The sequence below is a fragment of the Procambarus clarkii genome, chromosome 7 (assembly GCF_040958095.1).
Source record: "Procambarus clarkii isolate CNS0578487 chromosome 7, FALCON_Pclarkii_2.0, whole genome shotgun sequence".
Lineage (NCBI taxonomy): Eukaryota > Metazoa > Arthropoda > Malacostraca > Decapoda > Cambaridae > Procambarus > Procambarus clarkii.
In genome coordinates, this window is record NC_091156.1 from 9,631,688 (window position 1) to 9,651,207 (window position 19,520).

Genomic DNA, 19,520 nt, shown 5'->3' on the forward strand with positions numbered 1-19,520 from the left:
TTCATCTCCAAAGGTTGACAGGAACATTAACACTATATTTGGAGCGAGTATATTATTGGGATAATCTACTCGCTACAGATACATTCATAATTTTTTACATGCTGTTCATTTAAAACGATTTTTTTCAAATATAAATTAATATTATAATGTGTTAGCATATCGTGCATATATAGGCATAGGCTAGGTGTTTAGGTTCTGTTGGCGATTATTGGTATTTGTAGTACGTGGGTGAAGCATTTACAGCGTTGTGATTGGACCAAAATTCGTAAGTGAATCACTTGTTCTGGAAATGTTCGAATGTCATCAGTTGTGAGTCGTGTGTAAACTTTTATTTATTTATGTATACAAGAGTTCTTCTTGTACTTATCATTCATTCTTGTTTAAACCGTTTTTTATTCAATAACAGGGGGTTTGGCGGGTGCGTGGAATCACTTTTGGGTCTTTGTTTGGAGGACTGGCTGCCGTTCGTCCTGTAGTCAACCCGTTCTCACTAGGGTGTTTAAAGCAGCGGCCGTCCTCCCCAGACGCATTCATCAATTTTAACATACTGTGTATTAAACATTGGTTTGTTTTCATATATAAATTAATATTATAAATAAAAATTCGATGTATAGTTTGGCGTAGGGTAGGTTACCTTAGGTGTTTAGGTTTTGTTGCCGATTATTTGTATTTAAAGAACGTGGGTGAATTATTTACAGAGTTGTGGTTCGAACAGAGGACGTGAGCAAAGCACTTGTTCCGGAAGTGTTCGGACGTCATCAGTTGTGAATCGCGTGTGTAAACCGTTTTTCATTCATAAACAGGGGATTAGAGTTTGTCAGGGAGACAAACTCTTGCTCTGAGTATAAATAATGTTGTTTATAATGGATGTTACAACATCTATTTTGCATGATTACACACCATTTACTGCGTAACATAATAGAAGTAGGATCCCTTGATAGTTTCAAGCGTTAGACATATATACGGCAGTCTCCGTGGTGTAGTGGTAAGACACTCGCCTGGCGTTCCGCGAGCGCTATGTCATGGGTTCGTATCCTGGCCGGGGAGGATTTACTGGGCGCAATTCCTTAACTGTAGCCTCTGTTTAACGCAACAGTAAAATGTGTACTTGGATGAAAAAACGATTCTTCGCGGCAGGGGATCGTATTCCAGGGACCGTAGGATTAAGGACTTGCCCGAAACGCTACGCGTACAAGTGGCTGTACAAGAATGTAACAACTCTTGTATATATCTCAAAAAAAAAAAAAAAAAAAAAATATATTAATGAGATTAGGTGGATATAAATAAGAGCTGCCTCGTATTAGCTAGATCCTCCACAGATCTCCAGTATCATCTATTGATACTGGCAATGGCTCAAAAGAGCCACCACTTACAGGCTATTCATGTCTGTGCCACCTTTTGGGTGGCTTACTCTTCATCAATCAATCTATGGGCCAGACACATAGCACCGCTCTTGTGCCAGGTAAGTCAACTACGGGATCGCCATGGCCCGTGCAACTTGCCCCGCTTCTGTGCCAGGTAAGTTACGGGCTCACCATAGCCCGTGCTACTTGGAACTTGTTCCGAGTAGCTGAATCTATAACAACAACAGTATGGGCCAATAGGCCTTCTGCAGTTACTTTGATTCTTATATTCATGTTACGTTTAATGAACACAAGACATTTAAGTACTTGAAGAGCTGACTTTGAATCACAATATTACTAATACAATGTTCTTCAGTGCGTTAGTGGCAAGTTATAGTGCAACTAATTCTGTATGTGTGAGGCTGAGCAAGTTATTCCGTCTCACACTTGTGACGATTGATTGATTGATGAAGATTAAGCCACGCAAAAGGTGGCACGGGCATGAATAGCCCGTAAGTGGTAGCCCTTTTGAGCCATTACCAGTATCAAGAGATGATACTGGAGATCTGTGGAGGTGCGGCTGCACCCTGCGTGACGGGAGATGTCTACCTCTGATTGTATTATTAAATGTCTAGCTAATGAAAATGATTATTATAGAATTTTCATTGATTTACAAGGAGCTTTTGATAAAGCCAACAAAGAGGTTATTTTATATGAATTAGCTAGTCTTGGTGTTAAAGGGAAATTATTGCGCTGGATAGGGGATAATCTTTACGAAAGGAAGGCTCAGGTGTGGTATCAAGGTTGTATGTCAGGTGTGAGGTCTTTTGAACTCGGCACACCTCAGGGAGGAGTGTTGAGTCCCACCCTGTTTAATGTACTAATGAATAAGATAGCATCTGAGAGATACTCAAATGGGGTAACTCCGATCATATATGCCGATGATATTTTGTTTCAGGGCAAAGATATTTCAAAGGTTCAAACAGTGTTGGACAATTTCGGAAACCTGTGTCACCATATGGGACTGGTGGTTAATGAAAACAAAACTAAGTTTGAATGTAGAAGTCGGAGCCCCATTGTTTTGAAAATAAACGGTAAAAATATAGAGAGAGTTAATATATATAAATATTTAGGCATATATGTTGGATATACCCATGAGAGTTTGGAAGCTGAGATGAACAGACTGTTGGGTCAATGTCGGAAGAGATTACAACCTCTGAAGGCTTTGGCATGCTGTGGAAAGGGAGTGGGAGTCCCTGTGCTACGAATGTTATACTTGAGTACTGTAAGATCTCTTATTGATTATGCTGCACCTGTCATTTCTTGTTTTGGTAAAGGTAGGATGGGCAAGTTGGAGAAGGTACAAAATGAAGCAATGAGAATTATCTTAGGATGCCCAAGAAATGCTATGATTGAGATAATGAGGATGGAGTTGAATCTGCAGAGTATTGGGGATAGAATTTCAGAGATAAATGTAGCCTCTGCCATTAGATTAATGAGAGGTGGGGAGCTAATGAATTAATCCTCTCGGTTCAAAAGGTGGGAAGTAGTGAACAGTGTATGATGAAGAAGAGAGTATATATGAATAAATTATGTTATAATGTTATAAAGTATGATGTTATTACAGAGTGTATTGCTGTGCCCAAGAGAAAATTTACACCACCATGGGAGGATTGTAATGTAGATGTAGTAATTACTCCCTTGCATAAGAAAAAAGTATGTATGAAATAGGAGAGCTGAGGGAGAGCTGATATGATTGTATAATTAGAAAACTGACTACGGAAAACACTCTACATGTATATTGTGATGGGTCAGTAGCTAGGGATGGGAAGGCAGGATGTGGAGTCTTGATCAGGGAGTACACTGACATCGGCACTGTAGATACTGTTATTGGACGCCGCTTAACTGACAATGTCTCTTCAACGCAGGCTGAACTCCAAGGAGTATTAGCAGGATTACAGGAAGTAGTCAAATGTGGTAAAAATGCTTGCTTCTTTATTGACAGCAGAGGAGCGTTAGAGTCTTTAAATAGCAGACGCCCAGTATATCAGAATATTGTGATAGAGTGTAGAGAGAATGTTAAGAGACTAGAAAAAACTGGGTATTCATGTGGATCCCTTCACATGTGGGAATACTGTTGAATGAGGTAGTTGATGACATAGCGAAGAGAGCCACTGAAAAAACTTTTGTTGATGTTGTATGTCAGTTAACCTTGAAACAAATAAAAACAAGACTCAAGGTGATTCAGGAGGGTGAAGAAATGATAAAGAGAATGGCATTGGTGGACAGTAGTAACACACTTAAGAATTATTCAATAATAAATATAAATTCGTCCTTCACTTATGGTAAAGGAAAGTCTACTTGGAAGGATTCAATTTACATGAGATTACGATTAGGATATAAATATATCTGGCAATACGGTGTCGATGTCAGTGAAAAAGATAAGGAGTGTAAATTATGTAGCATGCCGTACGCCCATACCTTAGAACATTATGTATTAGAGTGTCACCTTATTGAAAAATATAGAAATAAGGAAATAAATAGTGTACCACATCAAATTGTTTGGATGTGTGATAATGGTATAATAGACAGTATACTTAGGAGCTACAAGAATTTTGCCCCAAGAATGTAACAATTATATGCTGTACTTGCTGTATGCAATGTTAAATGGGATTCTTGTACTGTTATATGTCTATTTGTACTCATTGAATTTGTGCGCCCCTTGAGGGACTTGAAGTAGAGGGGGGTAGAAATAGCCTAAGCTACTCTATCCCTTTGAGATGTATTTATTGCTTATCTCAATAAACATACTTGAACTTGAACTTGAGATGTCTCCCCACACGTGTGGCTTATCAACAGGCTCTTTATATTGACCAGACCACACACTAAAAGTTGAAGGGACGACGACGTTTCGGTCCGTCCTGGACCATTCTCAAGTCGATTAATCGACTTGAGAATGTTCCAGGACGGACCGAAACGTCGTCGTCCCTTCAACTTTTAGTGTGTGGTCTGGTCAACATACTTCAGCCACGTTATTGTGACTCATCGCCTGCACAGGCTCTTTATAGTCTAATTTTCATGTTCTTAAGTAATAATACTTATGCGAACGTCTCATGTATACAGGCAAAATGCACAATACCGTGTTTTCTAGTTATTAAAACGGTACGGCAAATACAGTTGGTTGATATTTCTAAACTAGTTAGTGAGGTTAGTTCATTTATTATGCACCCTATATCCATCCTGTGGGTGTGGGCTGGATATGTTATATTAATTTAAGCTAGTATAGTTAACATTTTAAATCCGCTTTCGAGCCGTCTTATGTACGATCGGATCTTCACGCAGGCGAAATGACACTCCTCGTACACATGCCCAGCGCGACGCTTGGTTGCTGCTCAAGTATTCACATTTGTTGTATTTTAACAAAGGAGTTCCTCTCCTTCTAGGAAGAGAAATGAAAGAAGAATTCCCTCCAGTGTGTATTGTCCGTCGCTACCGCAAAGGCGATGAAACAGTTATCCGGGAAATCATAACAGAGGCGACCATGGAGACTGTGAGCGAGTACTTCTGGGCCGCTGTCATGTCTGAAATATTCCCTCAGGTTTGGAGTCGTATATTTTGTTGTTTTGTAATATACACAGAGGCCACAAACTCTCTCTCTCGGTAGAGAATTTATTTAATATTGTCCAGTATGTACCAAAGTGGTATGGTACCAACATCTCTGTGGTGTCAGGAATTACCAAAGCAGAATTATGCAGGATTTCTTATTACTTGTAATTTAATTCTAATTTTGTCTGATTGTCCTAAGATTTTGATAGAAGACTTTGCACTTAATTTAATATTTTTATAGGATTCAAGGAAAATTAAAATTTTTTGTTTACAGTACATATATTAAAACAAAAAATATGTTTCAGACTTAATTAATTGCACAAATTTGAATGTGCACAATCATACTATATGCTTACATTTTTTAAATTAATAATTATTAGGTAATTATAAGATTTAGCTCTCTATTAGCTATTGAAGCCACCCAAAGGAATGTCAGGTCTTTATAATTTGTATGGATTTATAAGTAGAATACAATTCCCATCTTAAGTTTAAGAAATGAAAATGATCATATGAGAGCAACAAAGTCAAGACTAAAGATCATGTTGTGTATAATGGCCAACTCAACAAGATGACATCTGCAGAGAGTAAAGGCAGAAAATATTATTTTGGTACCATAGAATATTTGGAGTCTTGACTACCTCTAATCTCCACAGATTCCATCTTATTGAAATGAGTTTCATACACACCGTGTCCAACATGAACCTTAGTCTGGGTTTGTTGCTGTTGACTCGTGCCTTTTTCTGTACATAAATTCTCTAATCTTAGCAGGTGTGATGTGCCTTGCCCAGATCACACAAGGGCAAGGTGTGATTGCCCTTGCCCTTTCAAGGGCAAGGGCACAGACTCAATCATTCACGTCAACCTAGGTTCCTACACTGCAATTTTTATCACTTGGCACTAACATGCACACTAAAACCCTAACCTCTTTAAAATAGTAGGATGTCACCCACATATATCACAGGAGGTGATATCCTAAACAGTAGGATATCCCCCCACACATGGATGTCACCCATGTGCTGTGATGGCAAGATATAGCATGATAGCAAAGTTGAGATAGCACACCTCAGCTTGCTATCTTAACCTCTGGCTACTCCAGCTGATTCTCTACTCTCTTAACTCTGAATGATCTCTTGGCTGCTCCCAGCCTCCTTATATGGGAGAGCCCAACTAGCCTTAAGATCATATGTCTTCATAAAATGCCCAAAACTCACCCTTACAAGGCCACTTGGTATAGAGGACAAACACCCCTAAGCATGGGGAATATGTAGAGTGGCCTAGCAGAGCGCCATAAACCACACCTCGCGCTACCAGTCTACCATGGGTGTGTGCTCGTGCACACCCATGCCTCACACACGCTCACAAATACCAAAACGTGACTACTGTACTTACAATTACAGTACTCGCTTCCTTATTAAGTGTAGTAACCTTCATTCTTATGTTAGCTTGGTTTTTATGCTTCTCCTCTTGCTACTCGCCCCCTTTTCTCCCGTTCCATCTTTCCTTACATTGATTTCCTTTCACCCCCACTCTTGCTGTATCATGATTTGATATGTATCTAGGACTGACAGAAACTTCATCACATTCATTTCATTTCATGTGTGTATGTTGGGTCCTTAGTGAAAATTGTTTATACATTAGCTCGTTTTCCTTTTCTGTTCAAAATACTGTAATGAGCTGTGTATTAACTTCACTTTAATACAGTATGTAATTTATACTTTCAGGTTGCACTTCTGACAATTGCTATATCATTTATTGGACTTGGGATTCCATTTTATTTTTGTCTCCTTGGTATTCCTGTAGCCATTGCTTTCATTTATGCAGTGATATGGACTGCTCACTTATTTAAAGTAAGTTTATACATGTGTTGTTATTATTTCTCTTGTGTGCTAGTCAAGTACATATGTTCAATCAGGTGTTTTGGGTATTGTTCATATGTATTATGTTCATTTTGATATTGGAGTAAGTTTTCTTAATTTTTCGTCTGAGTATTCCTTCACTCCTGTGCAATTTTCACACTGCAAAGGCCAGTGCGGCTTTTTTTTTTTTTTAATGAAAAGTGTGTGTGTGTGTGCCACATTCCATCTGTCCAGTACTGTATAGCCGCACTACTGAGTCAAATTACAAAAAGTTTAAAAATAAAAATGTAAAAATGTTCTTAGTATTGTTAACCCAAACATTATTGTGTTACAGTATACTGCAAATAAAGTATAATTACTAGGAAAAAATTACATAAACTGTTATATTTCATATTTTTAATTGGCAAAGCTTTGTCACAATATATAAATGGAGATTATTTATTGTTTTAATAGAGAAGCAAAGAATATTTTCTCTTGCAACCATATTAATTTATTTCATCTTTAAACAAATTTCTTGTGAATGCTGAACTTTTTTCAGAACTTTTGTGGATGCTTAATTTTGTCTAATTTATCTATAGCCTGAAGTAAAACTAAATAAAAAATGCTTTTCCAGATGGTCTGATACCTTGTTCCCTTGTTCAAGGGAAAGTATGAATGGAATTTGATGTTTGATTCTTATATGTACAATACTGTATATGTAAGATAAATATGTATATCTGAGGACTTAAAATGTATAAGTAATTTTACTAAGAAAATTTCATCATTATTTTGAACCTCTCCCTCAAGGCAATGGAACTTCACGAGGACTTGAACAATATATCACAGACATACATGTCGGATCCTGATTGTGGATTTTGGGTGGCTGAAGTTCTTGAATATAGTGAAGCAAATGAGCTGAACACACTGGTAAATAAAACTAAGAAGGTGGGTCTTGGTTGTTAGCACCCTGTTGATAAAATCATAACTGATGCATCTTTTGGATTGTACAGAGATTATGCTTTTCACATCGCATTGTGGTTCAAGATTTAAGAGGTTTACAAGATAAAGCTGGCCATCATCAGTACTGTTGTGTATTCACTAATATTTAGTTGTATCATTAAAATGCTAAAAGTTGCTTTAGTGTTAAATTAAAATAGAACTAGCAATGTAATAGTCAATTTTAAGGCCATTTCTTTGTTACCGAGATGTATGGGGATCTAGCAAGATGTGTGAATAGTGACTCTAGAGTTTATAGAAGTGGTTATAAGAGCTTATGTCAGGCATTACCAAAGCAACTGCTTGTTATGGACTGTAGTAGACCAAGAACTCGAGGAGAGGATAATGCAGTTTATCTTAAACAGTATAATGATTTCTGTGATTCTGAATTTTACTAAATCACTGATCACATGATACCAAAATTCACTGTTACTCACAAAACTGCAGAAGGTGATTGGGAGTGAGATTAAGGTTTTTTAACAAGCCTTCAAGATACCAGGTTATAAATAGGAGTTTCTTAGTATGGGTCAGTGAGTCTTCCACGGTTTTTTATATACTGTATTTACATTCTTATGTTCTTAAAAGGGGCAAGAAAATCTTGACTGTGTATCTACGTAAATTACAAGCCTATCATGATGCATTTATGTACAGTATGTTATAACTGATAATATACAAGCAGCATCTAAATTATGCAATACAGTTCAGTATTGAGAAATTAATCAGGCCATTAAATAACTAGGGTTGAGCACCCTGGGAAATGGTGAGGATGTGGACTGCATTTAAATAAATTTATCTTCAAAGGGGTACCCTTTCCATTTGCACTTCGACAGTCCACCGATCTCTCATGTTGTGACTTTGTATTATAGAATACAATAATGCCTCTTCTAGAGCCACAAACTTTAGTCCTCGTGGAAATTTTTATATTCATGGAGTTTTGAGTGTTCTCAATGTCTCATTTCCATAACATTAGAATGGAATGGGAGGTCAACAAGGTCTCCTTATGTTGGATACGCGAGACCTTCAGCATACCTATGGTGGATCAGTTGGCATATGCAGTCACAAGCTGTTTATGTGGCTGCTGTTTCAAATTAGGATGCTTTTGCATTGGGTGAATTTAATTACAGTAATTCTTTAGTTTATGAAGTGCATCTTGGCTAGGCTTTTGAACTACGGTATTTTAAATGAGAGGTAGCTAAGATAAACCAGCCATCCTCTTTTAATAGCAAAAATAAGAATTTATCTAATTTACAGGTGGAGTACGATTTTTTGACAGAGGAACAACTGGATGCACAAGGTTTAAATTTCGAAGGACGGAAAAAGCATATTGTTGGTACAGTTGCTATCACTAAATCACTACGTGGAGGTCTGAAGTAAGTAATTATATACCTTAAGTAGAAGATAAGGTAATTGTTGTATCGGGAGGAAGCATTAAGTCAAAACCTTGTAGTTTTGACATGTATGTTTTTCCAGATTTATGCTAAAAGGTATAATAGGGTGTAGGTCAGGCACGTAGCATGCAGCCTTTTGCAAGCACGCCTGCGGCCCGCTCAAAGGATATTGTAATTTGGTATATAGTATAATAGACAAAATATTCTGCAATAATTTTTATTAAATGACATCAATTAGTTGTCGTTTGTGGCCCTCATAACATAAATGTGACCCCGTATGACCCTTTGGGGACCCCTTAGTTTGACATGCCTGGTGTAGGTGGTTTGAAGCTGGGATTTTTTTATTTCCTTAGTTTTTTTTTCCTGCTGTGGCTGCTGCTGCAGGGATACAGTTCCTGCTGTGTGGGCCCTAAACTTCTGGCTAGCCCACTAGGTGTTATGTTTCTTGTTTATATTTTACTTATGTGGAGTATATTTTTGTACTGTATTGAGCATATGAACTATAGGGTGAACCTAATCTGCAGCCTGCTACATTTGTAACATGTTGGTGGCATGGATGTGGATCACCCTGGTTTTGGGTATGAATTATGGAAAACCACAGGCAACACCAAAGTTAAATTTCTTCATGTCTGTATGGCCCAGATATTATGTGTGTTTTATGTTTCACATTGCAGCTTTTCCATAATTCCTTTATGTTCAGGTAGATTTCCTTTCTTGAAATGCAGTAATACAGTACTGTACAGTATATGAATTAGTATATGTATGGTGGTAGTATAAATGGTTACCTATTTCTCACATTATTTTTCTTCCTTGACTGCATTTGCTCTGCAGTGGCTTGAGGGTCCCGGTAGTACAGTCGGGTTAGTTCTTGACGCACAATTGAGAATTCGAGGTTTGAATCCCAGGCCGGACAGAAATGGTTTGGCACATTTCCTTTCACCTAATGCTGCTGTTTACCTAGCAGTGTGTAGGTGCTCAGGAGTTAGTCAGCTTGCTATGGAGTTGCACCCTGGATGGGTTAGGGGGAAGGGGCCTCAATAAAAGCCAAACGTGTATGAATACACTGGATTCCTGTTTCCTGGCACTGAATTATTCAATTAAAGGTCTCCTCACATTTGTCCACTATTACATCACTCTTAGTAATTAATGCCGAATGCCACCTTGCCTTTCTATCATCTCCCTTTTTTTATTCTCTGGTTAGAGAGGCTGTGATATTGAAAATATCAGTAAAAAGGTGTATCTTGTTTTTCTATTAATCTGAACCTGGAATTAAAGTTCATATGATAATTATGCAGTAATTTTTTGCAGGGCCTGGCTGAGACGCATGGCAGTGAGGAAAGCTTACAGGCACCGTGGGATTGCCATGAGACTCTTAGATGAGGCAATTCAGTTTTGTACTGATCGTTGCCTTGAAGGAATTGAGCTTGTTACGACAGAATGTCATTATAAGGTAAATTAAGCCGAAGGATAACATTAGATGTTTTATTGCTAATTCTTTTAGAAATGAATCTCGATTTCTATTTGCCATATATTGAACAGTTACTCTATTGATTTTTTCTTAAGATCTTTACTGATCATAAGTCCAATATTTGTTTTTTCTTTGTATTCAAGATTTTGCAATATTATATTGTCCAGCTAATATCTGGTAACCATTATCATTACCTTGGCTTGGGATCTTACATTTGTACTACCGGGGCAGAGGGTCCTGGTAGTACAATCAGGTTCGTTCTCGATACACAATCAAGAATTCCGGGTTCAAATCCCAGGCAGGACTTAGTGTAACATGGGAGCCTGTCAGCCGAGTGGACAGCACACTGGACTTGTGATCCTGTGGTCCCGGGTTCGATCCTGGGCGCCGGCGAGAAACAATGGGCAGAGTTTCTTTCACCCTATGCTCCTGTTATCTAGGAGTAAAATAGGTACCTGGGTGTTAGTCAGCTGTCACGGGCTGCTTCCTGGGGGTGGAGGCCTGGTCGAGGACACTAAAAGCCCCGAAATCATCTCGAGATAACCTCAAGATAGGATAGAAATAGTTGGGGCACAAGGTGCTGCGCTGCTTGCTTACCTACGCAGCAGCTGTGTTCCTGTTCCTTCTGATGGTGTTTTACCTTTGTAGGGTTTTTCTTTTATTTTCCTTGCCTGGAGGCGGGGAGGGGTGTTTGCCTTGTTCGGCTATTAGTCCACATATCAGGGGTCAAGTTATTTGCTCAAACCCCCCCCCCCCCTTCCTTGGTAGCTTTCGGTTAACTGGCTAGTAGTGCCTTGCCTGGGCTTCCCGTAGCAGACAGCCTTTGGGCCCTGGAAAACCCCATCGGGGCTCGGTTGACTTATGGATGCGTCTTCAGAGTGCCACCTTGCCTTATGTGAGATTGCCAATTGTTGTGTGCCCTTACCTCTGGGTGACAGTCACCTGTTTTGCCTCCGATATGCTGCCTGTTGGGTCAACGACACCTTTGACGCGGAGTCATGCAAGACGTGTTGTCTTGCATGCCCAGGTTCTGGCTCATGGTCCTCAATAGGCTGAACTCTATTGACTGATGCTCCAGATTAATATAGTGTACTGTATATCAGTCCGATAGCTCCAGGGAGCCTCCAGGGATCACCCAGAAAATGGTGTTTCATTACATTCAATGCTGGTTTTTTTCATCAATATTTTAATTATTAAGTCTTCAGCGCTGGTATGATGCAGGGATGACTTCTGAACTGTTTCAAGAAGGCTCTTCATCCACTCATGGCTGTGAATGTGTTTTTTTGTATTATATTTTATTTTATGGAATTTTATGGAAATAATTACCATTTAATTTTCTAATGATCTCTTATTTATTTATCATTTCAGGCTAGGGAACTATATTACAAGAGAGGTTTTGAGGCTCAACATACCTACTTTAAGTATTACTTCAATGTCCAGCAACCCATGTATCTCTTCTGCTTGTCTTTAAAACCACCCAAAGCAGAACTTTCTGAAATTTCTTCATCATAAGTTAGTCTAAATGTTTTAAAGTGTTTTTGTTATGATAAGACATGTGGTGAAATCACAAAAATATTATTTTTACATTTGTTTAAAGGTAAAAATATTTTTCTAGGGATAATATATACTGTATACTGTAGTAAAGTCTTTGTCTAATGAATTAATTTATATATAGGTAGCTAAATCTTGATGTTGGACAGAGTTGTTCAGGTACAGAGGTTTTGCATGTTATTGTACCTTGGTATGCAGTACTGTATAATAAAAAATTACTGTTATGTTCATATTTATACTAATGATAAAATCCAGTACATATTTTCACATTTACCTTCCAAAATCTTATGGAAAATACATTTTTAATATAAATATTGAATAATAACGTATCTTTGCCACTCACTTGAGCTCCTGCCATCTTATTTTTCTCCGATGCCATAATGTTTGTTCATGTGTGGTGTTCAAAGATACAATATTTGCTACTTTTAATTATATTTTTTAAGTAATTTAAACAAAATTCAATACATTTAATTATTTCTAGAATGAGTGTTGTGCAGTACTCTTCAGTGTTGGGATACGTGAAATTAAGCGTCCCTTCAACAGTATACTGTGTGCCATTTTTGAAGACATAGCTAGACAGTTTTCGTGTCTTGTTTATACAGATCTGTTCAAAAGACCACTGTACAGTAGTTATAAATCTTTGTTAATTTATAAAAGTAATAAATTGTACACTGTAAGTGTAATAACTTATATTGTCAATAATTTATTTTTGCTAATCATTCCTTTTCAGTCAATGGAAAAAACATTGAAAATTGAAAGATAATATATATTTATAATATATATTTATATTTAATATGTATGTATATATAATTACTTTTTATTTCAAATAGTTTTTTTTTTTAAATTTTTTAACTCAGTCCTGAGTTCCTTATAGAATATGGAGTTAATGAATCTTGACTTATTAATGAGGTGTAATAAAATACCCATAATTAATTTTTATCGGAATAAAAATCTTGTACAGTTCACGTAATATTTTGTTTTAACGTTTGAGTTGTGCATTATTGATTAGTGAGAATTAAATTACTGTATAAGAACAGAAAATGCTTTAATATATTGAGATCTTTCAGTTTGTAGTTATTTTGTTCATGTCATTAACACTTTCGCAGGCCTGGCGGGCCACCCGCAACGCACGGCAAGATAGGCCGAGTGTTGCCGGTGAGCACACAACCCATTGTTAAACCCTTTCACTCACAATATTTATATTCATTAATAAGAATAAGCAAAAATTAATGGACGACACCATCATCGTCATGCCCCAAACTGTATGTACAGGTATTGTTTTGATGCAACCCGTTCTCGCAAATTCGTAAAGTCAATATTGACTTATTAACTACGTGCATAGGTGATATACTAAACATAATAGATACCCTTAAAAAGATTCATAGAAAACACCGACCTTACCTAACCTTGTTAGTATCTTAAGATAAGCATCTTATTGCTTTGTAATTACAATTATTACTTAACCTATACCTATTATAGGTTAGGTAATAATTGTAATTACGAAGCAATAAGATGCTTATCTTAACATACTAAGTAGGTTAGGTAAGGTTGGTGTTTTCTATGAAGCTTTTCAAGGGAAACTATTATGTTAAGTATGTCACCTATGCACATATTTAATAAGTCAATATTGACTTATTAAATTTGCGAGAACGGGTTGTTTGATGCTGCTGAAAGCGTCATCACAACGCCAAAGTGTTTAATACCCTATTTTTTTTTTTTTTTAGGACGTTTCCCTTGAGGGCATGCTTGCATAATTATTTAGCACTATATAATGAGCTGCTGAAGAAAAATATTAACATGAAAGACAGCAAGGCCCATGATCTATTATTTCTGCCACCCGGTCTCATCACCTGCATAATGAAATGAATACTACCGGTAATTGGTGGTAGGCTTAATGTAACTTTCATGACTGACAGCTAACTAGCTGTTATTAACCATGTGCAGGTTCTTAATCATATTTTATATGTAGATGTTACAGTATACCTTCCACCAATTATCAGAAGTTCTGGTTTCATTATGCAGGTGATGAGACCAGGTTATCTTGAGGTGATTTCGGGGCTTTAGTGTTCCCGTGGCCTTGTCCTCGACCAGGCCTCCACCACCAGGAAGCAGCCCGTAACAGCTGACTAACACCCAGGTACTTATTTTACTGCTAGGTAACAGGGGCATAGGGTGAAAGAAACTCTCCCCATTGTTTCTCACTGGCGCCTGGGATTGAACCTGGGACCACAGGATCACAAGTCCAGCGTGCTGTCCGCTTGGCCGACCGGCTCCCTAGCCTATTTTTAGTAGACTATTGGCCTTGGTTGCCATCCATGTTGATGTTTGTATTATAATCATAATGGCTGGAGTGTTTTCTCCTGATAATTATCTTTACTTTAAGGATTTTTATATTTTGACCCTAGATATGGAAATTGGACTGCATTTTTATGCATGTGTTTTGCAATGAATCTTTGACCTAAGGTTTTATTGAATATTTGGACGAATTTTTGTTTTTTATTGATAAAGACAATGTGAAGGGCTTTGTTGATACTGTTTATTGTTTGCAACTAGTTTTATATTACATAATGGTTACTATGGACACCAGTATAGATGGTGTCAATAGTAAAGTAACTAGTTCCTATTATTTTGCTAATGTATTTAAATGTTTTTCTACCTTTGGTATGAATTTATGTTTGTAATTAATAATGTATATGTTATACTGTTAAAAGCCAGTATTGAATGTAGTGAAATGCCTCTTTCTTGGGGGAGCCCCAATGGCTTCCTGAAGCTATCTTGCCAAGATAACTTCAAGAAGCCACATCAGATGGCCCACCCCTCGTCTGGTGGGAAAGGTGCTCATGTGCTAAAGAGATTACATGTATGTAGAGATTCAATTGTTTGTTTACCTTGTTGCGGAAGTCTGCTTGGCAGTTTTGAGGCTTTGGTCTCTTAAAATCCAGCAGTGGTCTGTGTTGACTTTCTGAATGCTTTCCCGGTGGGGTAGCAGTCACCTACTGTGCTGCTTAGGGGGATGATACCAGGAGCCAGGTTCACAAAGCACTTTCAAACCTGTACATCTTTTCTCAATCTTTGGCGGCTTTGTTTACAATTATTAAACAGTTAATGAGCTTCGAAGGAGCTTCGAAGCACCAGGAGGCTGTTTATAACAATAACAACAGTTGATTTGGGAAGTTTTCATGCTTGTAAACTGTAACCAAAGCTGTCATAGATTGAGGAAAGATGTACACGTTCGTAAATACTTGCGTAACTGCTTCGTGAATCTGGCCCCAGGTCCCTACTCTGGTCCTTTATAAACCAAATGACTCTCCAGCTGATGTGACCTAGAAGTTGGGAGCCATCTCGGTGAGATAGCTTCAAGGAGCCACAACGGGCTCCTTATTTGACAGTGTTGGATAGCCTATGGTTTTAGTTCTGGACCACAAGCCTAAATCTTACACAGCAACTGAAATAATAGTAAATTTATCTATTATATCTAGAAGTAATTTAGGCATTTCGTTGGATGTAAAATTGTGTTTTCAGTAAACGAATACAGTGTAAGCTTGTTAATTTTAATGTAATAATTTAGTTGGAGTTATTCCTAAGAAAGAGCTTATTACTAAAGCCTACTGTGTAATATGTAAGCCTACTAGTACTGTATATTGTTAAATTATTATTATTTAAATGAAAGTAAATTCCTAAAGACATTTTAATTTAATTAATATACTAGTGCTAAAGCATGGATGAAAATGTTCCACCAAGATGTGAATTAGTGGTTATGATCCAAATAGACCAATATCAGTGACACTGATAAAGCACAATCAAGGAATGCTCTAGGATTACTTGTGCCTATTTTGTCTAGATGCATAAAGTTTAATTATCCTTAATTCCCATTTTATTAGTTTTCTTCCCATGGATACTGCTTAGTCATGGCATGCTCTGTTAATCCAGAAAGCAATTGAGTGTGGCTTATTAATTTCTTTTTGTGGGCAAACTGGATGTACCAAACATTTAGTTTGTATGAAGCCCCTGACTTAACGGCTGCCAACACTGTTTTACGATCATTGTAAATTGAACGTACCCTACTTTAAGTTTAAAGACAATTTTCTTGAGCCAGGAAATGCAATAAAACATGCTGACAGTGAAGCAGCACAGCAATCAATGACAGCAACATTTTAGAAGCCACACAGTCTACAGTACTTTGCATTCAGTTTGATATTCAAAGATTGCTAAGACAGCATACTACAGCTGGAGGTAAGTCGAGAATAACAAAGCCACCAATCTTCCAATGGTCTGCTGCTGCACAACAGGGCAGATGGTGGAAGGTTGTTGGCTAAATTTAGACTTGCATAAGATTAACTTGCACATCCTGCAAGAATGGCACACAAATTCAGGTGTGATGTCTGTGAGAACCTTACATAAGACATAAATTACTACACTAGGAAATTTGACTTACCAAGGTCGTATTTACGTGCACACAACTCCAATATACTTAATCTAATAGTCTGAAGACCTTGAGACAACTTGTGAAATACCAGTAAATATTCTACCACAATCTTGTGAGTACCCTCAAACACTACCCCCAGTCACTACTTGAAACAACCAGCATTGGTATGATATTTAATGCCCAGCTACAATTGGGGAGATTTTTCACCCTGGTGCCCCTGTTACCTAGCAGTAAATAGGTACCTGGGAGTTAGCCGGCTGCTTCCTGGGGAAGTGTAACAAAAAAAAAAGAGGCCTGGTTAAGGACCGGGACGCTAAGCCCCGAAATCATCTGAAGATAACAATCGGTGACAAACCAAGTCCTCACACTGTAAAATTTAAGTATACCATTAGCTCCTAATTTCAAACTGACATGTTATCTTCATATCTGTTAAGAATTCTACTGGAACATTGCATGCATGTTCCATATTTTTTAATGTTCTCTTATTAACAATTACATTTACTTCAGACATGTTTTATCAATGAAATATGAATTTAGTTGGATTTATGTTGTACCCCAATTCCATGAATGTTCCAACATTCAGAGATGTTATCTGCACACAATGCAGACTTAAGGAAGAGCATTGTGTATGAGAAAACAGATTGGATCCACACCCTACTTCTATTAACTTCTTTGCATATAAACAGTTTTTAATGCTATCAAATGTGTAATTAAATGGCAATACTAATTGTAATTAATGAAAATATAATGGGATACATCAATAACTTTCATCTATCCAAATATTACAATTACAGTAAATTCTATTTTAGTTATTTTAAATGCACTTTGCAAATTATGTTAACCAGTAATGTTTTCCAATAAACGTTTAGTACTTTACATGTTAATTGTCAAATAATGCAAAATAATTGAGACCACAATTTTATTGGTACGAGTTTCCTTAAATATAACAAATCAATAAATTATGAGTAGGAAGTCAAAAAGTGTTACTGAAAATAGATTACAACTCCCTATATGACGGACATAATACAATATCCTATACACAAATTGAAATTATGTACAAAATGTTTCAGACATACATTGTCTTTGTTTTAACCATGATTACAACATAAATCATTAAAACTTTTAAACAATTTTCTGTAGCGTTATCACTTTGTTAAATAGACATAATTAAAAGGCAACATGAGCATCAATTTATGACTAGCCATGTTAGATAACATGTGCTGAAAATATTAAAAAAGTACCAAATTTCACTGAAGCAAAAAACAGTGTACATTATTACTTTACATTTGTTTACTAATAATTTAACACCAAATCATAATGGTTCCCAAGTTCAGCTTTTAAAGCAGAGGGCAATGAAGCAAGAGCATGAAATACTCAGTCCGATAATGTGCAATGATGCACGTTAATTTAATCATTATATTTTCAATCCAAGCTGTAAATCTGTATTATAAATGTTCACCATATGTAACATCAGCCTGTTAACAAGAAAAAACATCATTGACAATAAATATGGCTGAATAACAAAAAAAAAAAATCACAAAAGCTATTTTTTAATAGAATATTTATAATTAAATTAGTACAGTATTTATAAGTAGTCTGGAAATAAATTAACTACTTCATGTATGAAGATTTTTGTTTACATCATTAATAAAACTTACAAAAATTGCATTACTGTACAGTATTTTTTAAACTTTCAATAACTATCTATTTAACAAAGTTATTATATGACTGTCATTCCATTATGGAATATTTTGTAACCAATTTATTAATTTATAGCAATAAATAAGATGTTATTAATAGATGCTGTGGTACTTATCTGAAACATTGGTTACTATCACTTTTATTGTAGTTCAAAATCAATACTTTGAAGTTTTGTATTCCAAAAAGTTCCTAATTTTTTTTTATATGCACTTTACCTAACTGCCGACATACTGGTAATTACTGCAAATTTACTATAAAGCTTTTTCTAAACAACTCTTCATTTTTCAGCATTTAATGAATGAATAAATTCTTCAAGCTTCTCCTGGATCTGCCTCACTCTCTCTGGAAAATAAAACCAGTTTTTAAGTAAAATTCTTTAAAACACACAAAATGACTGTGTGCTAGATGATGGTTATATTTCCAGTAATAGCCACTCACTCAGCAATGCACACTGAACTCCACTGTATATGAATTAGCTTATTGTTAATACCAAAAAGGTTCTGATGTTGGGATTTAAGCCCCAGACCAGGAAATGGAGCTGATTAGGTTATTCAGTGCAGTTTTCCACAGAACACAATAGAACACAAGACTTTAATGTAGAACAATTGTGTTCTACATTAAAGTCTACAACTACTGAGAGAAGAGTTAAGAAACACTGCCAAATCACCTCACCCCTGCTAAAGATTAAAGTAAGAAATATATACCTGTATTTTGCTATTAAAATATTTATCTACATTCATCTCAACCTTGAGAACTAGCCATGTGTAACTGCCATGTGATACATGATCAGGCTCGGTGTCTGAAAGATTTTTTCTACCTAGACTTTTTCTTTAATTCAAATTGGGCTAATTTTTACCGAATAAGATTTATAGGAGCAACAATGTATATACCAAAAGCTCGAATGAAGCTTTTACCATTGGCTACCAGGGAGGCTATGTGGCCATATACCACTAAGGAGCTTCCATTTACCATTATGCAAGTGTTGAAAGTTTCACACTAATATGTGAGAAGGCTCTACAGATATCATATGAATGCTGCAAAACTTTTAGGAAAACAAAGCCGGTGAAAACCATAAGATATCCCGTCTGGGGATACTTAATATCTGTTTAATACAGAGATACTCATCTTTCATGCATTGTAGCTTCCCGTCATAAAAACTGTTATAGTCACTGATTAATACACTGCTCCAATTCCCTAAAATTAGGT

General features: G+C 36.7%; 2 protein-coding genes across 12 annotated transcripts in view; one reads left to right on the forward strand and one right to left on the reverse strand.

The window, feature by feature from the left end:
• Positions 1–4,666: 4,666 nt before the first annotated feature.
• On the forward strand, positions 4,667–12,879 carry LOC123761353 (probable N-acetyltransferase 8B). The gene is made up of 6 exons (XM_045747329.2): positions 4,667–4,941; positions 6,671–6,796; positions 7,592–7,729; positions 9,032–9,150; positions 10,477–10,618; positions 12,005–12,879. The coding sequence occupies exons 1-6, from the start codon at positions 4,795–4,797 to the stop codon at positions 12,146–12,148; spliced, it is 816 nt and encodes a 271-aa protein (XP_045603285.1). The 5' UTR covers positions 4,667–4,794; the 3' UTR covers positions 12,149–12,879.
• Positions 12,880–17,518: 4,639 nt separating this feature from the next.
• Opa1 (Opa1 mitochondrial dynamin like GTPase) overlaps positions 17,519–19,520 on the reverse strand; it is a 32,233-nt gene continuing 30,231 nt past the window's right edge. For all 11 annotated transcript variants that reach the window (XM_045747325.2, XM_045747327.2, XM_045747328.2 and 8 more), the window contains one exon: positions 17,519–18,656. In XM_045747325.2, the coding sequence (XP_045603281.1) occupies positions 18,592–18,656 (65 nt within the window). In that variant the 3' untranslated portion in view covers positions 17,519–18,591. The remainder of the gene's footprint in view (positions 18,657–19,520) is intronic.

Excerpts from the sequence above, each read along its gene's own strand:
- LOC123761353 (XM_045747329.2), top strand. The coding sequence starts at position 4,795 with ATGAAAGAAGAATTCCCTCCAGTGTGTATTGTCCGTCGCTACCGCAAA. Across the intron at positions 4,942-6,670 it reads TGTCTGAAATATTCCCTCAG|GTTGCACTTCTGACAATTGC; the intron begins GTTTGGAGTCGT and ends TTATACTTTCAG. Across the intron at positions 10,619-12,004 it reads CGACAGAATGTCATTATAAG|GCTAGGGAACTATATTACAA; the intron begins GTAAATTAAGCC and ends TTATCATTTCAG.